This window comes from Danio aesculapii, chromosome 7 (genome assembly GCF_903798145.1).
Source record: "Danio aesculapii chromosome 7, fDanAes4.1, whole genome shotgun sequence".
In the NCBI taxonomy this organism is placed as follows: domain Eukaryota; kingdom Metazoa; phylum Chordata; class Actinopteri; order Cypriniformes; family Danionidae; genus Danio; species Danio aesculapii.
The window spans coordinates 3,133,696-3,154,031 of NC_079441.1; the positions used below are offsets into that span (position 1 = coordinate 3,133,696).

Here is a 20,336-nt window from a genome sequence, read left to right on the forward strand (position 1 = left end):
GCTGATTCCAAACTTTGATTGGTAGCGTAGTTCATTAACCAAATGAGTGTTCTCGTAAACCACCAAAACCAGCACGCGCACACACAGATTAACAAATTCCTGGAAGCAGCACTTCCTCAAATCCCAGTCCAGACAGTCATCATGAGGCTTTAATGAATAATAGAAAAGCTCTTTTGTGAAGCGCTGGGTGGCTTTAAACGTGAGCAAATGTTTCAGGAGCGCTCACCTGTCGTAGTAATCTCTCTGAAAGTCATAGTCCAGATCAAACGAAGAACTGGAGGAGGAGAAAACATCAGAATCGTTCAGCATAACTCAAATTAAAAAATAATAATAATAGAAATAAAACAAATCTAAACACCAACCTGTACATGTCTCCTGCAGAGCGCTTGATGGTCTTTGATCGGTGAGGTTTGGGCTCGCCAGCCAGATTAATATCTGGAAAAGGAGATGAAATGATCATGATTAAAAGAAACAGGCCTGTGGTCTATATGGAGGTCATTTCTGATTGCTCTGGATAAAAGCATTAGCTGAATGAATCAGTGTAAACACAACATTAAGCACGTATGATTAAGCACGCAGTGATTTAGGAGGTATTTACATAACACGGTTTCTACTAAAAAAACAAAACCTTTTCTGCTATTTATTATTTCAGTCCCTCCAAGGACTTTCTGGTTTTTGCAGCCTAAAATGACTGATTTTGTTGTGGCTTTTCTTAAACTGTGTGTCAATCTTTGTGGCAATTTGCTGTAAAAAAATATATAAATAATAATAATAATAATAATAATAATAAATAAATAAATAAAAAATAAATAAATAATAATAAATAAATAGAAAATAATAATAAATAAATGAATAAATAAAAAATATATAATAAATAAATAGAAAATAATAATAAATAAATGAATAAATAAAAAATATATAATAAATAAATAGAAAATAATAATAATAAATAAATAAATAAATAAATAAAAAATAATAAATAATTAGAAAATAATAATAAATAAATAAAATAATAATAAATAAATAAAAAATAATAATAAATAAATAGAAAATAATAATAAATAAAATAATAATAATAATAATAATAAATAAATAGAAAATAATAATAAATAAATAAAATATAATAAATAAATAGAAAATAATAATAAATAAATAAATAATAAATTAGAAAATAATAATAAATAAATAAAAATAAATAAAATAAATATACACACATATATACATATACATAATACACATATACACACATACACCACAGACAAAAGTTTTTATTATATATATTTTTATTACTCCTAGACCCTGACATTGGGTTCTGTAACTTCATACATGGTTTCCGCTACATTCATTCGTCCATGGCGGGGCGCCACACCAAAATTCATCCCACCACGGCTACATTACAGCTTCTTATTCAAAACATTCAGTCGTGTTTTTTAATAGGGGTGATAAATCACACCAAAATGTATTAAAAAGCAAGTGAATGTTTGTTTAACCCTTTAAGGTAACGTGCTAACAGACTGACAGACAGGTGCGTGATGCCTGAGGCCAGCAAACATGGCGTAGCTTTCAGTGAAGATCAACACAGTTTCTATAATTATATTTTATTTATAGATAAAGGTCTGTGGTTCTGCATACAATGGCTTTATCTTGCGGGAGTTTATTGCCGTTTCACTTTACTTCAGGACGCATTTATGCCGCTCTGTAGGTCTGTTAGAGACATTCAGAAGTATTCCTAGCAAATCTAATAAATGTTGGAGGCATACTCGTTACATAAATGCCCTAAATCACACTTCAGCAGTGATTATTTGAGAGCGCACAAGGAAATCTGCACTTGAGCAGCGTGCATTTGAGGGAGCGCAAGAAGTTGTGCACGAGCAGAGGAAATCGGCGCCAAATTGATGGTTAACTCAGCAATCATGTGACCTGTGTGGAGACCTGACGGACAAGACAATGAGCCGTAATGGCAGCTACACAGAGATCTCCATAGAAATGCAGCACAATATTTCCATTTGTTCCAAGCTACCAATATTTGGATCACATATCAACAGAATAAAACAGACATACGATCATTAACTGTGAATTGTGGGCACTTGTGATCCATATACCGCTGTTTTTCAGTCATTTAAAACCCTAATGTTCCAGTCAGAGCTATAATTCGGTGATGTTTACATTTATCTTGAGGATATTCCTCAGAGATTTAGTCATTAGTGACGGTGTTATAGCACAAAAGTGCCTGCTTTCAAATTTGGTGTTGTTTCTTTGCTTAGATTAATATTAGATTGCAGGCTTAATCTATTTGTTCACTTCTGCTATTTATACTTTGACTTTGTATATCAATACTTCATTTAACCTGCAGATTAGAATAGAAACTGTGGAAAAAGCACACCAACACACTCACGTTTATAGCTACTGTAAATTGTTATGGGTCAACAATGCTAACATTCGACACAAATCCATACATGTCTCCTGTCTAGTTCTGTAGAAAAGAAATTGACCAATCAGGAGGTGAGGAAAACCGCAGAAGACGATCACAAATTTAATCAAGAGGAGGATAAGCTCACTGAACTTTCCTAAGAGCGCTGTTTTTTTTTTCCCTCCATACACATACAGACGAATTGGTCTTGCATATCTGGAGTTACTGCAAATATGGCCGGCGAGTGGATTGGCTTATCTTAAAGAGGCTTTGGATTAACTAAAAATACTGATAACGAAGGTGCAAAATTAACCAGCATCAAAGAGCTCTTCAAACTGGCACATTATCAGAGACTACAGAAATATAAAGACTGTGCCCTCATTCATTTCAATGGGAGAAAGTGCAACATGCAATAGTCCTGATTTCCCCCATTGTTATATTTTTAAGTAAAATAAGATCTGTGGTGAACATAACTTACTGTGTTTAGATGTTTTACACTACAATGTAAATTAGTACATTAGTTAATTAGTCACATCACTAAATAAACAACACCATCTCACGGCAATTCGTAACTTTTTGATTTAGTGGCTAATTCGTACGAATTTGTACGATCTAATTCGTACAATTTATTACGATTTGCTCATCCCCCAATGACGATTGGGTTTAGGGGTGGGGTTAGGTGCCACGCCTCCTTTTTAAAATCGTACAATTTCGTACGACTGAACTCGTACGAATTCGTACGAATTAGCCACTAAACTGACAAAATGTAAAATACTTACGTTTTCTCGTGAGATCAGGCTGAAATAAATGAGTTGAAGCAGTTCTGTGTATTTTAAGAAACATGTTTCTAATAAAACTACTGCAAAACAATGCTTTTTCTGAGTGTTTGTCTTGCTTCTAGTCCAAATATCTAGAAATCCCTAAAATCAAGAAGCATTTTCTAGACAAGCAAAAAAGATTTTATTTTCAGAAATAATAAATCAAAATTAAATGAGTTTATTTTGCATAATAAAGGGATTTTTCTTGCTTTATATTAATTTCGGTTAACCCATTTTATTTACATATGCAGATAATCACTTAATTTTGACATTTATGAAAACAAGACCATTTTTGGAAGTCTAAAGGGCAAGATGTTTTTAGGTATTTGGACTAGAAAGAAAAATCAAGTGAGAACACCATTTCTTACAGTCTATACATATGAATATTTGGTATTTCCATTTATTGTAAAAGCAAAACATTCAAGTTGAGTCGTTTCCCACAGATTTTACTCAATTGAAATCTCCATGTTAAAACCTCATACTCTTCTGGTTTTTGACATCAGAGTATTTAACAACAGTAGACCAATATGACCTACTGCTTCAACAGAGATTCTGAACTGTGCATTCTGTGCACTTTACCATCCCATGAGGCCTTGGAAAGGCATTCATGAATGGAAGCGAATCAATGCAACTGAAGCTGACGTGTAATGCGATATAACGTCTGAATTTGACTCACTGTACTCGTATTCACACTCAAAGGCTCCATTCAGACAGTAATTGTTTCTCAGGGGGATGTAAGAGATTTTCAACATTTACAGGGCAGGGGTGATGATTTTACAGCAATCTGAATGCAAATTGTCTGTGTTTTCTCAGTTTTTTCCTCCAACAATTCAGTAATTACCTGCTGTGTTTTGTTTTTTTGACAAACACCAATATTAAGTGATGATTTAATTGACGTAGAAATCCATATATTTAAGTATCTAATGAAAAATCCAACTAGAAGCCATTTTGTAAATCCTTTTTGGCCACTGAAACGCACCGTACGATTGCACGTCATGATAATTTGCATCATAAAAGTGGCATTTCGTGTATTAAAAATGGACACTAGGCATTACCAAAGTTTGTGTTCGTGTAAAACTGGTTCACCATTGACCAGCGGTCTAATATAATTGGCTGTTGTCTCTATGATGATCTGTGAATCTAATGAGAAGAGTTTGATCAGGGTTAAAACTAAACTCTGCAGCAAAGTTGATCTTGTCAGACAGATTTTGGGATCTCACATATAAATATCATCTTCTGACCAATTAATGTCACCTAACAGTAACGATCATGGACGAGACGTAGTTCTGGATGTGCAAATTTTAACTTCATCCAAAAACATGTGTAACTATTACAGAGTTGCCCATGAGAAACAATTACCATTGGAAGAGTCCTAAAGAGAATTACTCGTGAAGAAGCTCAAATAAAACACAGAACCTACTCGAGACAGTATACAACTTCAAAAGCCTGAAAATATTGTTGCAAACACGGCCACCAAGTGAACAAAACTTCCTAGAGAGGTACTTTTTAATCCTTTTTTTCAATAACTTTCCTCCATCTCACTGACTCAGCAGTATGTCACTGATTAGGTTAAACAGTCAATCCATCAAAATGCAAGTGTCTGACCACATATACTTCCATCATCCAAAATGGCAGCAGGTATTTCCCTAAGGGGACATGCTTAAAGTTCATGACTATCCAAATTTGGAGTGTAACAAAGCCCTTAGGCTAATTTATACTTCTGCAATGTGCTCGCTGTAGGTTTGACATAGCCCTTGCTCAATCCTGACGCACACCTCTCAAAAAAATGTAACTACAGGTTGCGACATTGCAGAGTGCAAGATTGGTATAGCTGTATGTAACAAGTCTTTGATCCCACAGAGAAGCTCAGGATGGATTTGTGTGTTTATTTTACGATTAAAGTTGTTTACCAGTTCCTAATAATTTATATAGACATCCATATATTTCTCTATAATAGATCAGTAATTCCACCTTGCTTGTAACACTGACATGCCACCAATTAGGCATGGGACGGTAAAAGATTCTGACGGTATGATAACCCTGGATAAAAATAGTGTCACGGTATTGTGATTACAGCTCTAAAACATATTCTTTTTAAATCTCTGGGTAAAAAGCTAAAACTTTTTCCCCCTTTGAACATTATACATTTTATTTTGAGAAACATTTTAAATATTTTGGAACAGTAAACATCCCTGCAGGAACAGAATGCCAACATGTCAGCTTGACGTTGTACCCCAAGGTCGTGGGGACGTTGCATTTGGTTTGGAATGAAAATAAGGTTGACATCAGAACCCAAAGTCAGGCCGACGTCAATGTCCAACATCTAACCTAAAAATCAACATCTAATGATGTTGTGTGGATGTTACCACTATGTCAGACCTTGGATTTTGGTTGCCATACCTGTTGAATAAATGTCAGTATTTGACGTCAATATGACATTGGTTTAAGATGTTGGATTTTATTCACTTTCCAACACAACCTAAAAATCAACCAAATATCAACATCATTTGATGTCATTATTGGACGTCAAATTAACACGGTCCTTAGATGCTGGCTAGACATTGCATTTTGGTTTTAACCTAACCTAATATTAACATCTTATGATGTTGTGTGTCTAATTTTTTATAATTTAAAAAGGCATCTTTGGATATCCTTTCTGTTGGAGATACTGCTGTACCTTGACTTTTCCAAACCACAGTATACCTTGAAAATGATTATCGTCCTATGCCTACCACAAGCACAGAGGTTAAAGACTCCATTTGAACTATTTCAAATATTTACGTTTCTGTGCAAACTCAAAACGCTAGTGCCGCGTCTGAAATCGCATATTTCCATATTATATATATTGTGTGAGCAGAGTAGCATGTATGAATTCATAATATTCACAAACAGTATGCAAGTAGCCAGATGACCTACTACTTCTGGTGAGATTGAGTCTATTGGGTGAAAAGTGCAGTTTGTCTTCATCATTAGGGCCCAATCCCAATTCTATCCCTTAGCCCTTACCCCTCATTTTGCGCGTTCATGTGATGGGGTAGGGGTGTCCCAATTCTCTTTAGCTTGAAGGCGTAGGACTAAGGGGAAATGGTCCTCAAAAGAGAGATTTTCCAGGACCACACTGGAAACTAATGGGTAAGAAAATTTCCCAGAATACACCAGCCACAACGGCAGTATAGCTGCACCGGGAAGTCAGGAGATGGACAAATAAGTATTTTTTTTTTGTCATTATTACGAATTTTTATGACAAACAAGCACGTTTTAATACATTCATAACCGCATTCGTGTTTTACCGTCAAGAAAAAATAAAAGCGCTAAATTTCACTATCTATAATCCCCAATAATAACTCCTGTATAGAAGTCCCACAAAATTCTGTCACTCGATGATACTCCAATACCCTGTCAGAAAGTCTAGTGGCTGGGAATGAGCTTTTTACAGCGTCTGCTATAATGTTAATGTTGTTATCTTGTGTTTACATAGATGAATATGGCCCCTGTGTTAATGCACAGTATAGTTATGAGCTTATTGCCACATTATATTATGATAACATGATATCGTTGCCTTTAGTGAAGATAAAGCCAAAAAATAACGCAACAGGAATAACTACAGCAGTCACCATCATCAATCTCATTTGAAGCAGGAGCTCAGGATGACGTGTGCAGGAGTTGTAGTGCCGTCCCATTTCTTAAGGGTAAATTTTGAAGCCCTTCCACCTCTGTTTGAAGGGCCAATGGAAAGGGGTAGGGTTACAAAAATAGAATTGGGCTTATATGTTACTCAACTTACCGAGTACCTGTCCAACGATCATCCTCCCGTCTTCCCCTCCGACCGCGGCTCTGGCATTCCTCTCGTTGGCGTACTGGACAAACGCGAAGCCTTTGTGCACGGAGCAGCCCACGATCTTCCCGTACTTACTGAAGATGGCCTCCACATCGGCCTTGGTCACCAACATGGTGTTGAGGTTCCCGATGAAGACGCGAGAGTTCAGCGAACGCGGGTCCGTCTTGTTGGTGACGTTACTGGCCATCAGGCTGCTGGTTGTGGGGGAATGACTGGGGGACAAGAGAGGAACAGAGGATCGACAGAAAAAAAACAAAAAAAACAGGAAGGACAATTGAGAAATGGGTGCATTAATTAAACACCAACCGGACTCAATAACTGTGTTTCCACCAAACATAAATTGAGGAAAATTGGAATATCGCATAAAACGCTTACTGAATTTCAATCCCAAGATCAAGTTTTCCTAGAGAATTGAATTTCCCTCATTCGTTCGTCTTCGGATTAGTCTCTATTTCAGGTCATCACATCGAAATGAAGAGCCAACCATTCTGGCATTTGTTTTACACAGTAGATGCCTTCCAACTGCAACCCAGTACTGGGAAACACCCATACACTACGGCTAATTTAGGTTATCCAATTCACCTATAGCACATGTGTTTGGACTGTGGGGGAATCCGGAGCGCTTGGAAGAAACCCACGCCAACACAGGGAGAACATACAAACTAAATGCAACTGGCCCAGCCGGGACACGAACCAGTGACCTTCTTGCTGTGAGGCCACAGTGCTAACCACTTAGCTATCGTGCTACCAGAACTGAATTTGTCATGTCACAAAAAATTTAATAAATAAAAAAATTGAAGTTTGTACTGTTGGGGAAGTTGGTAGCTCTTCATTTCAATGTAATAACTTGGCCAGGGATTCTGCAGATTTTATCAAGTTAAATTTAAGACAATTTTAATACTATTATGAATGAAATTTTAGACTTACACAGGGTTAGGATTTTCACTTGACCGATCAAAAAATGATGTAATACATTTAACAATACAATAACAATAATAATAATAATAATAATATTGTTTGAATATTTGTGTATTAATTTTTCAAATAGATCCATTCACAAACCCTAAAACCCTTACCAAGAACAGAACAAAACATAGCTGTCAATTACTTCAGTCTACAACAATAATAATAATTTAATAATAAAAAATATAGGTCAGGTCAGTATGCTCAGTAGTAAATAAATGGAGAACTTAAGCAAATGTTACTGTAAAGAAAAGTAATTAAACGCTTTTGGAAATAAAGTTTAATTGAGGTGGATTGTTGGTGATTGTATGGGTGTTAATGGCGAGATTGGGTAGCTTTACATGACCAAAGACAAATTTAAGACTTTAAGACTTTAAAGCCTAAAATTTAGCTTTTGAGATTAAAGACATTTTAGGACTTCTTAAGACCCCGTGCATACCCTGCTGGATTATACACTGTATATATTTTTTATTTATTTATTTTATTTATTTTTTTAAAGCTGGGCTCCTCACAAATCCTTTACGTCATCTCAACACAAATAGGTTAACTTAATAGTTAACTTAAGGTAACAGTTTCTACAAGTTTAAGTTCATTGAACAATTTAAACTGTCCCAAAAAAAACTCAAGAATTGTGTTGTTTCACCTCATTTGAAATAAGTAGCCTGAACAAGCTGCAATTTATTTATTTATTTATTTTTTTAATAACATATTGCAGTATTGCAGTTGAACGCCTGATATTTGGGAGAACTGCCCTAATCATGCACTATCAAAAAAATGCATGGTTCCACACAATTCATTCATATTGTCCCAACACAAATTGACACTAATCAAATTTATGTAAATTGAGCATAAAAAATTAAGTTGTCCCAATGAAATCAAGAATTGTGTTGTTTTGGCTTATTTTAAATGAGTTTGAACAAGCCAAAGGACAAAAAAAAAAAAAACTTTGAGTGTGTGATACTTTTATTGAAACAACAGAAGCTATTTTCATTTTGACTACAGACTTTGGTTCAGGCATTTCAAAGTGACTAAAACATTATTTGTGATTGTTTACACTGAGAAATGTTGGGCTCCACTCAACCGATTTAAGTTGGGAGAATTAGAAGGAATTAAGTTATCTTATTAGTTATTGTACAAGTTTAAGTGAATTGAACAAAACCTCCCTTATTTTGGGTAACACTTTATTTTGATGGTCTATTTGAGTATTAGTAGACGGTCTGCTTAATATATGTTGATACAGACATTAAACTGACTGTAAGAAACTTTGCAAGTATATTTCAACTTACTCTAATCCTTAACCCAATCCTAATCTAATGGTCTACTTATAATAATGAGAATTAGTCGGCATGTAGATGCAATGTAGCTTAAATTCAACAGACAATCAAAATAGTGATACCCTTATTTTAAATAAGTAGTTTAAACAAACAGCAAACATATGTATTAAAGTCTACACTAATAATAACTGCACTGATAATCTAATTATGCAAAGCGTTATGCATATCTGTTTGTTGTTGCAAATTGAGGAACTTATTCAGTAGTTTCCTCGTGCATGTCGTCTTATCAGATAAACAAATAACCCGAGTTCATGCACATTTAAAATTGTATGCAAATCAAGCATTTTACACGATATCCCAATACAGATGGTTGAAAACACAGCAAGTGAGAGCGGATCAGCTCTAAAACAACATTCACAGTCAATTTCATTCTCATAGTAACATGCACTGATGAATTGCTTACAATAGGGTCCATTTTGACTGTCGCAAATTAAAACAGGCCCACAAAGACTACAGCTCATATCAAAGCATACACGCTTTCAATTAGTGCGAACATTTACCAGAAAACAAGACATTGCAATGACAAATACTGTGAAGATGTTTAGCTTTGAATAGGCTAAATAAAGTGTTTAACCTTTACAAGAGTTATTATAGGTATTAAGATTAAATTCAGAGCCACATCAGTCACACGTGAAGCTTTCCAGCATTATAGTGTGCTTTGATTTACATTTATAGTGGTCTGCATGTTCGTGTTTATGCAGTTTGTTTGGTGACTGTGTTTCTATCCGCACACACACACATACATACACAGAGAGAGAGCAGGCCTGGGTGGATGTTTATGCTAATGAGATATACATTTAATCTAAATATGCAAGCATTAAAGCATCATTAGCAGCATGTGTGGTGTTTTAACTCTGCGTTTATTCTTCAAGCCTATTAATATGCACTGAAACTCATTTCCACAGGAGGGAATGTGTCTGGTTTTGTGAACATCTATGTGTTTCTCATTGTCTGTGCTTGCTACACATTTGAGGGGGTTAATCTGGTGTGTTTTAGATGGACTGGGCAGTGTTTTGGACTATATTTGGCCGTGTTTTTTTAGGAAAAGGCCACCACGTAATGTGCAGATTGAGCTACTGAAGTGTGCTGAAGGGGGGGGGGGGGGGGGGGGGGGGGGGGGATGTTGGGGGTTGAATAGTCAGAACTCACTCCATTCTGTCTGTAATTCAGGTCGAGTCGTCTGTCTGCCTGATTCTGTTGGAGAAAAGAGGGTTGTTATTGGACACCGTTGAGCCGCTGTGAGCTCAGTGCATTGTGGGTGAAGGTCGTACTGAATGGGTGGGTGATGCAAACCCACCGCACTTTTTACGGACCAATTTTACAGTATTCCCCAAGGTCAAACAAGCAGGCTAGTGTTCGGATGCTGCCACCCGGTGGTTGCTTCACACAAGCTAGTTTAAAGACATTAAATTAAATCCCAAGTCAAGCAGAGCTAAAACCATTTGAATTAATTGCAGAAATGTCAAACAGAGTGATGTTTGCTAGTCGTGGTGAAATGATCAGGGTGCCCCATTTTAAAGCCAAAGTGTCAAATTCCCTGACTTTAAATGACTAATGGAGTTCACCCCTTATTTAAAACTAACCCTTTTAATTAACTGCAGAAATGTCCAAAATTGAGTGTTGTTTGGTGAAATGATCAGGGTTCCCATTCTAAGCCAAATGATCAAATTCCCTGACTTAAGAGGAGAAGTCATTCAAAAACGAAAATGTACTCACTATTTATGCACTCTCAGGTGGTTTCAAGCCTTTATGAGCTTCTTTTATTGTTGAACAGTTTTCATTTTGGGTAAAGCATCCCTTTAAATGACTGACGGACAGTTCACCCAAAATTAAAATGGACTACCTAAACGTTTAACCTTATTAATTGCTGAAATTTCTGTCGCTAGACGTGGTGAAGCGATCAGGGTTCCCATTCTAAGCTAAAATACCAAATCCCCTGACGTAAAAGGGAGTATCACCCAAAAATGAACATTTATTTACCACCAAGTGGTACCAAACCTCATCTGCTGAACACTAGAGAAGATATTTTGAAGAAACCTGAAATCATTGACTGCCAATTTTACAGGTTACAGGTTTTCAAAGTATTTCCATAGTTTCTTCTTCTGTGTTTAGCAAATGAAAGGAACGTATACAGGTTTGTAATAAATAAAGATGAGCATGATGACAGAATTTTCCATTTAGGTGAAGCATTTCTTTAAATGACTAAAGGACAGTACACCCAAAATTTAAAATGGACTAACTAAACTTTTGACCTCACCCAAAAATGAAAATTTACTCAATATTTACTCTCCCTCAAGTTGCTGCAAACCTTTACGAGTTTGTTGAACACTAATGATATTTTGAAGAATCCTAAAAACCTGCAATTATTGAGTTTCATAGTAGGAAAATAAATGATATATGAAAGTCAATGGTTACAGGTTTTCAAAGTATTTCCATAGTTTCTTCTTCTGTGTTTAGCAACTGAAATCAACGTATACAGGTTTGTAATAAATAAAGATGAGCATGATGACAGAATTTTCCGTTTGGGTGAAGCATTTCTTTAAATGACTAAAGGACAGTACAACCAAAATTTTAAATGGACTAACTAAACTTTTGACCTCTTTTAGTAATTAATTATTAATTAACAAATGTCCAAAATTGAGTGGTGTTTGCTAGTTATGGTGAAATGATCAGGGTTCCCATTCTAAGCCAAATTATCAACTTACTTTGAGGAAAGCTCACCCAAAAATGAAAATTTACTCAATATTTACTCTCCCTCAACACTGAAAAAAGTGTTGCATGCAAAACTGTTGCAAACATTTTGTGTTGAACAAACAAATTAAATTGAGCAATGTTCAACTTAATTTGTTTGTTTAAATTTAGCCCAAATAAATTGTTTACAACCACTTAACGTAAAAAAACTTAGTAAATCCAAGGAATCATCTTTGAATAATTTTTTTCAGTGAAGTTGTTGCAAACCTTTATGAGTTTGTTGAACACTAATGATATTTTGAAGAATGCTGAAACCCTGCAAACATTGACTTTCATAGTAGGAAAAGAAATTATATATGAAAGTCAATGGTTACAGGTTTCCAGCATTTCTCAAAATATCTTCTTTTATCAGAAGAAACTTTTAAAATGAATAAAGGGCGAGTAAATTATGTAAATTTTCATATTTGTTTGAACTATCCCCAACTAAAACGAGGATAACTTACCCAAAAAATAAAAGTACTCACTATTTACTAGGACTGCATGATTACGACCAAAATTATAATTGAAATTGTGATTATTAATTATGAAGATCACAATGTATATTTATTGATGTTTTAAACAGCTTTATTCAACTAAGCAACTGCACGGCAACAACTATTACTGCTTATCTCAGTCAACATTACATTGGTTTAGTTTCTTGACAAGAGGAAAAATAGGCAAGAAACTAAACCATACACTGCCTTTCTGCCTTAAATTGTTTAGTTGAATCAAACGACGTCTCCACTTAAGTCAGTCAAACTGTTTACCTAAAAATATTTAGTTAAACTTCGTATATCTATGAAAACCATTTAGTTAAAATACAATTTTTAAACCTAAGCTAAACACAAACATTTGCTATGATGTTCTCATTTAAATTTGTACAATGTATAATCAAATACAAACTGAATACTGTATATAAACTTCATTGTATGAATTGAAATAAAAAGATTAAACATCATTAAAGTTAACAGCTAATCAGTCAAGACCTATTTACATCTTCCGTTTTCATGTGAAAATATCCTTAATTTTAGCAGCTACTGACGCGACATTTTGCTAAATTGTGGCCAAATGCTACATTCATACACACACATGCACATATTTAGGCTACAGAAAGCAGTAAACACACAGTTGTGCAGAAACAGAAATCACATGCCATCATGTAAATAACATAAAGGCTAATATAATAGTAGCGTAATGAGACTTGCTTTAAAAATCCATCTTATGCATGCAGAGTTTATCATTGTTAATATTTTTTGTAATCGCGGCTTTGAATGATTACATAATCATGGTATCTGTGATCATGATTAGAATTGATTAATTCTTCTGCCCTACTTATTAACTCTCAATAAAACTTATTTTTTTCACCGTTTACTTGTTTCAAACCTTTAAATTCTTTGTTAAACATAAAAGATTTTTTTCTTAAATGCTGGAAACCTGTCTGGACTTCCATAATGTTTGTTTTTCTACTATAGAAGCAAATGGTTACAGGTTTCCAACATTCTTCAAAACATCTTCCTTTCCGTTCAGTGGAAGAAAAACTCCTTAATATTTCAAACAAGTAAACAGTGAGTAAATGATGGCTATTTTTGGGTGAACTTTCCTTTTAAAAGCTGAATTTCCATCATCTATAATGAACAGCTCCTCCAGAATTTTGTGATTTTGCAAATCACTAAATTTAATGCAAATTAAAATATATATATATATATAAATAGCAAAAACTAAATGATTCAAAAAAATTTGAAATGCTGCATATTTCCCACAGATTTTAGCCAGCCAAGACACTGTTTAAATTCGTGCCACACCATCTGCACTGTTTTAGATTTAGAAACATTAATATAAGTGTTTATCTATAATGGAATACCACATTAAACATCATGATATAAAAATAAACAGAACAAAATAATAATAATAATAATAATAATAAAAAATGGAAAGTAAAACTTTAAATGACAAACAAAAATCTCTGATATTCCCCGACTTGAACATCAAAAATATTAAATTCCCTGACTTTCAATGTCTTGAATAGACTTTTGAAAATTCACTAATATTCCCAATGCATCAAATCCTTTGCTAATGGAAGAAAAGAAAAAATCTTTCAGAAATGAAAAGTGATGCCCTCGGCAGAGCTTAAGACACATGCTATTAAATCAGTATTATAAACTACTGAACAAAAGGAGATGAATATCAGTGGGCCTGCTGGAAATCTGGAGGTGTATCACAGTTTCTGTCTGATTTTAGAGCAGGTTTGAGGTCTGCGCTAATTAATTAAATCTCCAATCGCTTCATGCATGGATATAGACTAAAGGATAAAAATGATCTAGACATAATCAGGTCTTTAAAGTTTTAATTATATCAAGCTGTAAGGTAACAGCGCTTTTCTTACTGTATTAAGCCTCACTTTTGAGAGCTGATGATGATGAATACTTAAACGAATCAACTGTGAAAAATATTAAAAAGTTCACTCAACTTAAAATCGTAACGAAAATTGCTGCACAGCTTTGAGCCGACTCAACTTTTAACCCAAGTACTGTAATTGACTCGATTAAAGTTGAGTCAACTTCAAAAATCTGTGCAGCAAGTTGCCTCACTATTTTAAGTCAAGTCAATTTAATAACTTTCTTTTTTTACAGTGAAATACGAGAACTGGACTAATCTGTAACGTCACTAACTTTAGTTGAAATTAATGCATGCTGTAAGGCTGTGCAATATGATGAGACGTATACCATATGAACGAATTAAAACGTTTACCATTTCATATTATGCTCTAAAATTTTAGGTGGTGTCAAAAAAAGTGAAAAATTGTTTACTGTAGGCTAATACTGTTTTCATAATTTATAGGAGCGCAATATTACACCATTCCCGGGATGCAGACAGAAAGTTGCCCTATTGAAAATACACTGTTTTATTAAGCTATAATTTATTGTTATTTTTAAGGACCAGTAATCATTCGTTTTTGAAATTCATTTCATATTCTAAAAACATTTATTTAACGTTTCTACAACTTTAATCAAACATAACAGTTCTAAATAAAGTGATAAACATGATCACACATGGATAGCATTTGACTAAAACTGTTATTTACTTGAATTTAGAGAAATGGTACTGTATCATGAGATATATATTGTTATCAGGTTATTAGATTACATGTAGCGTAACTTGAGATTTTAGTCTTATTGCTCAGCCCTTGGTGCAAATTGTGTAAAATCTTGTATCTTCAAAAATATACACAATTTAAGGATTCAGTGTTGTATATATGGCTCCCACAGTACCACAGTATATAGGAAATCAGTTCATTTTAATTAAGAACTTTTGACATTCTTTGCATTTTTCATGTGCTGAGGACTCGTCTTTGCACTCATCTAGAAGACAAAGAGGGGAAATTAATATTTATGTATCATTCTACAGAAAAAGGGCACTTTTTGTTTGGCAAAATGTCTAAAAAATATATATAAACAAACCACATTAATCAATTACTTTTGACTTTATGAAAACACAAATGACAGCTTAAAGATTAGATTATATATATATATATATATATATATATATATATATATATATATATATATATATATATATATATATATAGTACATTTATTTAAGACTCCCATCTACCATTTTTTGTCACTGGTCTTGGCAATTTTTTGTCAATATTTAAGGTTATGAAATATTATTTAATGATTTGTTTATGTTGCCAGTTATAGAGAAACAATGATAATACAAACGAAGATTGTTTTAATCAGGTTTGTTAAAAGTGTTCAGCCAAGTGCATTTGCTATAATAGGAAGAGAAAAGTCAAGTTACGTCAGTATAGTGATTTTTATTCCAAAATAATAGATTTTTGTTAAACTAATACCAGTGAATATAAATTACTTAATATTTTATATTTCTTTAGCATTTTCTTTTTTTATTGTAAATTTACATCACCTATTTTTCTATTTTGAATGGTAGAAAAATCAGTTTTAAAGTTCAAACTAAAGCTCTTTACTTCTGTAGATGTAATTAAAACACAATTATTGATAACTCATTGATAACTCAAGAGTGTTAATTGCTCAACAGTTTCATTTTAAAACAAAGAAATTGTAAACAAAGATTTTTGTTCATATGAAATAATGCGGATAAATCTAGTGACATAAAAATGCAAACATTTCTGCAGAATAACCCATATACAGATTTAAATGACAAGAAAACTCTATTCGTTAAATAATGTAATCTTGTATTTGCCCTATATAGTGTACTAAAACAATTATGTAATAAAGCGATTTCTCACTATCAGAAGATGGGATTCAGAGAAATGTTGTTTGTAACTTTAAAACACCCAGTAACCCTGCTCTACTGGCTGATTTCTCTGATTGTACAAATATAAATACAATACAAAAGTTTTCTGATTGTTTTTGAAGTGTTTGCTACTCTACAACAGCTTAAAACAAAGTGATGGATGTAGACAAAACCACAAATGGGAGTCTAGTCTACATCAAACACCTGTCAAGAAGGTTGCTGAAGAAGTGGAGAATAAAAAAATTAAAATAAAAAATAACTTACGGATTGATGTGGGTCAAAAAAGCTTCCTCAAAAACTACAAAAAAGCAAAATAAAAACAAAAAAATCAGTTCTTAAGATCTATAATCCCTTTCAACTGACTAGCAGAGACTTTTATGTTCATATACACAATTATTTAAACCACTTGAATGCACAAATTTGGTGTAAGCTGTGACCCTATGACATGAAAATGGAAAACGTGTGTTGTTTACAAAGGCAAATAGTGTTTAATCTATTCTAGACCAATGTTAATCAAAGTGTGCGCACTAAATTAAGTGGAAAAAGCCGAACATTGATGTGTGGAAACACTGGATCAATCCCATTTACACTACAGTATTTGTGAAGGATATGTTGAAACGTTAATGTTTCCATATTTTGTGATTAACAAGTGTTTTCCTTTTTTATAGTAATGAATTACAAGGGCCTTGAACTCTGCTTTTGGCATTTAACACTTAACTCAGCAGTTCAATTGTGATTTATATCTATCTATCTATCTATCTATCTATCTATCTATCTATCTATCTATATATATATATATATATATATATATATATATATATATATATATATATATATATATATATATATATATATATATATATATATATATATATATATATATATCTTATAACCAGGAGTCTTGTTTGTTGTCATTTGTTGACTTAAAGTGGTTCAATAAATTAAATGTTTACTTAGACGCGGATATTCTGCCATCTAGTTTTTTTATTTTATAAAATCACAACCTTTATGTGGGATGAAACCCCTGGTTTTTGTATCAAATTTTAAAAGACACATCCCAAAAATATTTTACTTCAAACTATTAATGTGAATTAATAAAAAAATAAAAATAATAAAAACAAAAAAAAAATAAAATCACCTTTTCAACATCAAAAGTTGCTGGTGGAGAAATCAAAGTTCTGTGATGCCATTCAAAACACAAAAGCTAAATATTGAAAATGGTTATAAATATATATATATATATATATATATATATATATACACACACACACACACACACACACACACACACATACATATACACACTCTATATAAATTTCAAACGGCACTTAGAGGTTTTTGCACCTGAACTCTTCATATATATATATATATATATATATATATATATATATATATATATAAAATTTGTGGGTGTACATTAAAATGGAAAAGATTTTAGTTTTATGGTTGATCTTTGTACCAAATATCTTCGATGATTATGATTCTCATGTTTGGGAACACCTGATCTAAACATATATACACCATAAACTGCTGTTACCAAGTTTTAGCTGGTGATGTGTGATGCATTCCACATATTCATATAAGACCCATTAAAAAAATAGAAGAAATGCTTATTTTAAACACAGAAAGAAAAGCAAAAATAAGACGACATACTAATATTAAACTCCATTCAAAATTAAGCCTGTTGGTATTGGTGGGAAGAGGAAAATTATAATATTCATATCAAACCATTTTACAGAACACCTATGGGAGCTTCTTCGTAGGCATTGGACTGTACACACAAATGATATAATAGATTCAGCATGGGGCAGTAGAGGAGCACTGAGGCGAAGGCAGTAACTCTGTCCTTCTTGACACATTAACTCAATATTAATGCAACCAGCTTGATTCAACATTGATGTACTTTTAATGGAAAGATTGACCGTTTACACATGTCGCATAGACCTGGGAAGCAAATGAACAGAATTAAATGGTCCATGCATTGTTAAAGACTACTGCACGTGACAGAAAACGTGTCTCAGTCCATTAAAAGTGCCAAAGCGGGTCAAAACCTGCAAAAACGTCGCCTGAAAATTCACATTCAAAAATGTTCCCGCTGGAACGCAACGACCCTCAAAAACAGGAGCAAAAATAACGCCCAAATAACCGTATTAAAAAGGACAAGCTCAGTCCAAAACGTCTACAGCTGAATAAAAAGTCTACTCGTGTTGGGGAAAGCAGTCTGTCATCTTAAAAATGGATTTAAAACGCGTTTATATTCTGAATCCCGGACAGGGAGGGGAAAAACAACCCCATCTTGAAAACACAACCACCGGTCCATATGAAACAAATCCTCCACATTAACTTCAAAAATCAAACAAACAAGCTGCTCTAGCAGACGTCCTGCAAAAAATAGTGTGAAAAATAACTCCTACTTTGAAAAAATGAAATAAAAATCGTGCGATCCTCTCAAAACAAACAGGGTTTCACCGTCTACACAGCATCACAAAATGTACGCCACCAAAGCCAAGCAGAAAATGACCAGAAAAATGCATTAAAAATAAAAAAAACAGAAAAAAATCTCCAAAGATAGTTCAAAGTCAGTCAAAAAATAAAAAAGGTGACAAAAAATCTCTCGAATCAAAATACTCACCGGGAGTTTAAGACTAAAAATGATTAAAATTCGGTGCTGTACTGTTTTGTGGATACAGTCCGTATCAGCTCGTTCAGTAGACACCGACCGACAGGCTAGTGCACGAAATGGCGGAGAACAAATGCGCACTGAAATAAGCCCCGCCTCGCTCTGCAAATCCTCCAATTTCATTGGCTACAATTCAGCGCGCTGGCGAAACACGCGGTACCGATTGGTGGATGCAGACGTCCATCGCGTTTTTTTAAATCACATCCTCGTTTGATTGGTCAAGGCAGGATTTGTTTAGGACAGAGCTGTGATCGCTTTACAAAAGCCCCTTCCACTCTGTTTATTATAATTTACAGGCTGTTAATCGGAAATAAAGCTGTTCAGCTATTACAAAAATGATCTGAGGTATTTTAAAACTTTATTTTATTACAACAAAACGTGTTGCTATTACTCAGTCATTGTTTTCATGGCATTTTTACAGTCACATAAATATTTCGTTATGAATACTGTATTTATTTATTATTGTGAATAAAATGAACAGTATTATTAGTATCCAAGGTTGATTAAAACTGCTAGAATCACCTGTAAACAAGCACCTTCATATAAAAAAAAAATACTATTGTAATGTGGTGTTTTTGAGCTATTGTGGTAATTACAGAGTTGCTAATGTAAAACAACAACAATATAAACCAAATAATGTAGTTTTCTATTATACTAAAACACTGTAGTAACAAATACACCACAGTATTAGAGTTGATAAAGGGCCTTTGATGTCCCACAAGGTTGAATCAGTCCTTTATGAACATAATGCAATATAAGGAAATTGTGTTTTGATAAGTATATTACACATTACCTTTTTGAAAAATAGATATTTTATAATCACACCGCGGTGCCGCAGTGGGTAGCACGATTGCCTCACAGCAAGAAGGTTGCTGGTTCGAGCCTCGGCTGGGTCAGTTGGCATTTCTGTGTGGAGTTTGCAAGTTCTCCCCGTGTTCGTGTGGGTTTCCCCCACAAGTACAAAGACAGGTGAATTGCGTATGCAAAAAAAAAATCGACCATAGTGTACGTGTGTTAATGAGTGCATGGATGTTTCCCAGTGATGGGTTGCAGCTGGAAAACATATGCTGGATAAGTTGGCGGTTCATTCCGCTGTGGTGACCCCAGATTAATAAAGGGACTAAACCAAAAATAAAATGAATGAATGATCACACTGTAATGAAAATATACTACTTTGGATTTGTTCATGACATGGTTGACACAATTTGAGGTTTGTTTACTGTTTGTCTGCTTGCAGTTTATTTATAAAAAGTCCAGGATCTTCACAAACATTAATTTCTTACAGCCG

The 20,336-nt window shown here is 33.8% G+C and overlaps 1 protein-coding gene across 3 annotated transcripts in view; it reads right to left on the reverse strand.

Annotated features, from left to right (window-relative positions):
- Positions 1–19,090, reverse strand: part of LOC130231541 (heterogeneous nuclear ribonucleoprotein C) — a 34,785-nt gene extending 15,695 nt beyond the window's left edge. Inside the window, exons 1-6 of one of the 3 annotated variants that reach the window (XM_056460886.1) lie at positions 19,001–19,090; positions 16,633–16,666; positions 10,513–10,557; positions 7,013–7,278; positions 363–435; positions 227–274 (exon numbers count right to left, since the gene is read on the reverse strand). In XM_056460886.1, the coding sequence (XP_056316861.1) occupies positions 227–274; positions 363–435; positions 7,013–7,278; positions 10,513–10,517 (392 nt within the window). In that variant the 5' untranslated portion in view covers positions 10,518–10,557; positions 16,633–16,666; positions 19,001–19,090. The remainder of the gene's footprint in view (positions 1–226; positions 275–362; positions 436–7,012; positions 7,279–10,512; positions 10,558–16,632; positions 16,667–19,000) is intronic. The other 2 variants (XM_056460887.1, XM_056460888.1) reach the window with 2 other exon arrangements.
- Positions 19,091–20,336: the final 1,246 nt, after the last annotated feature.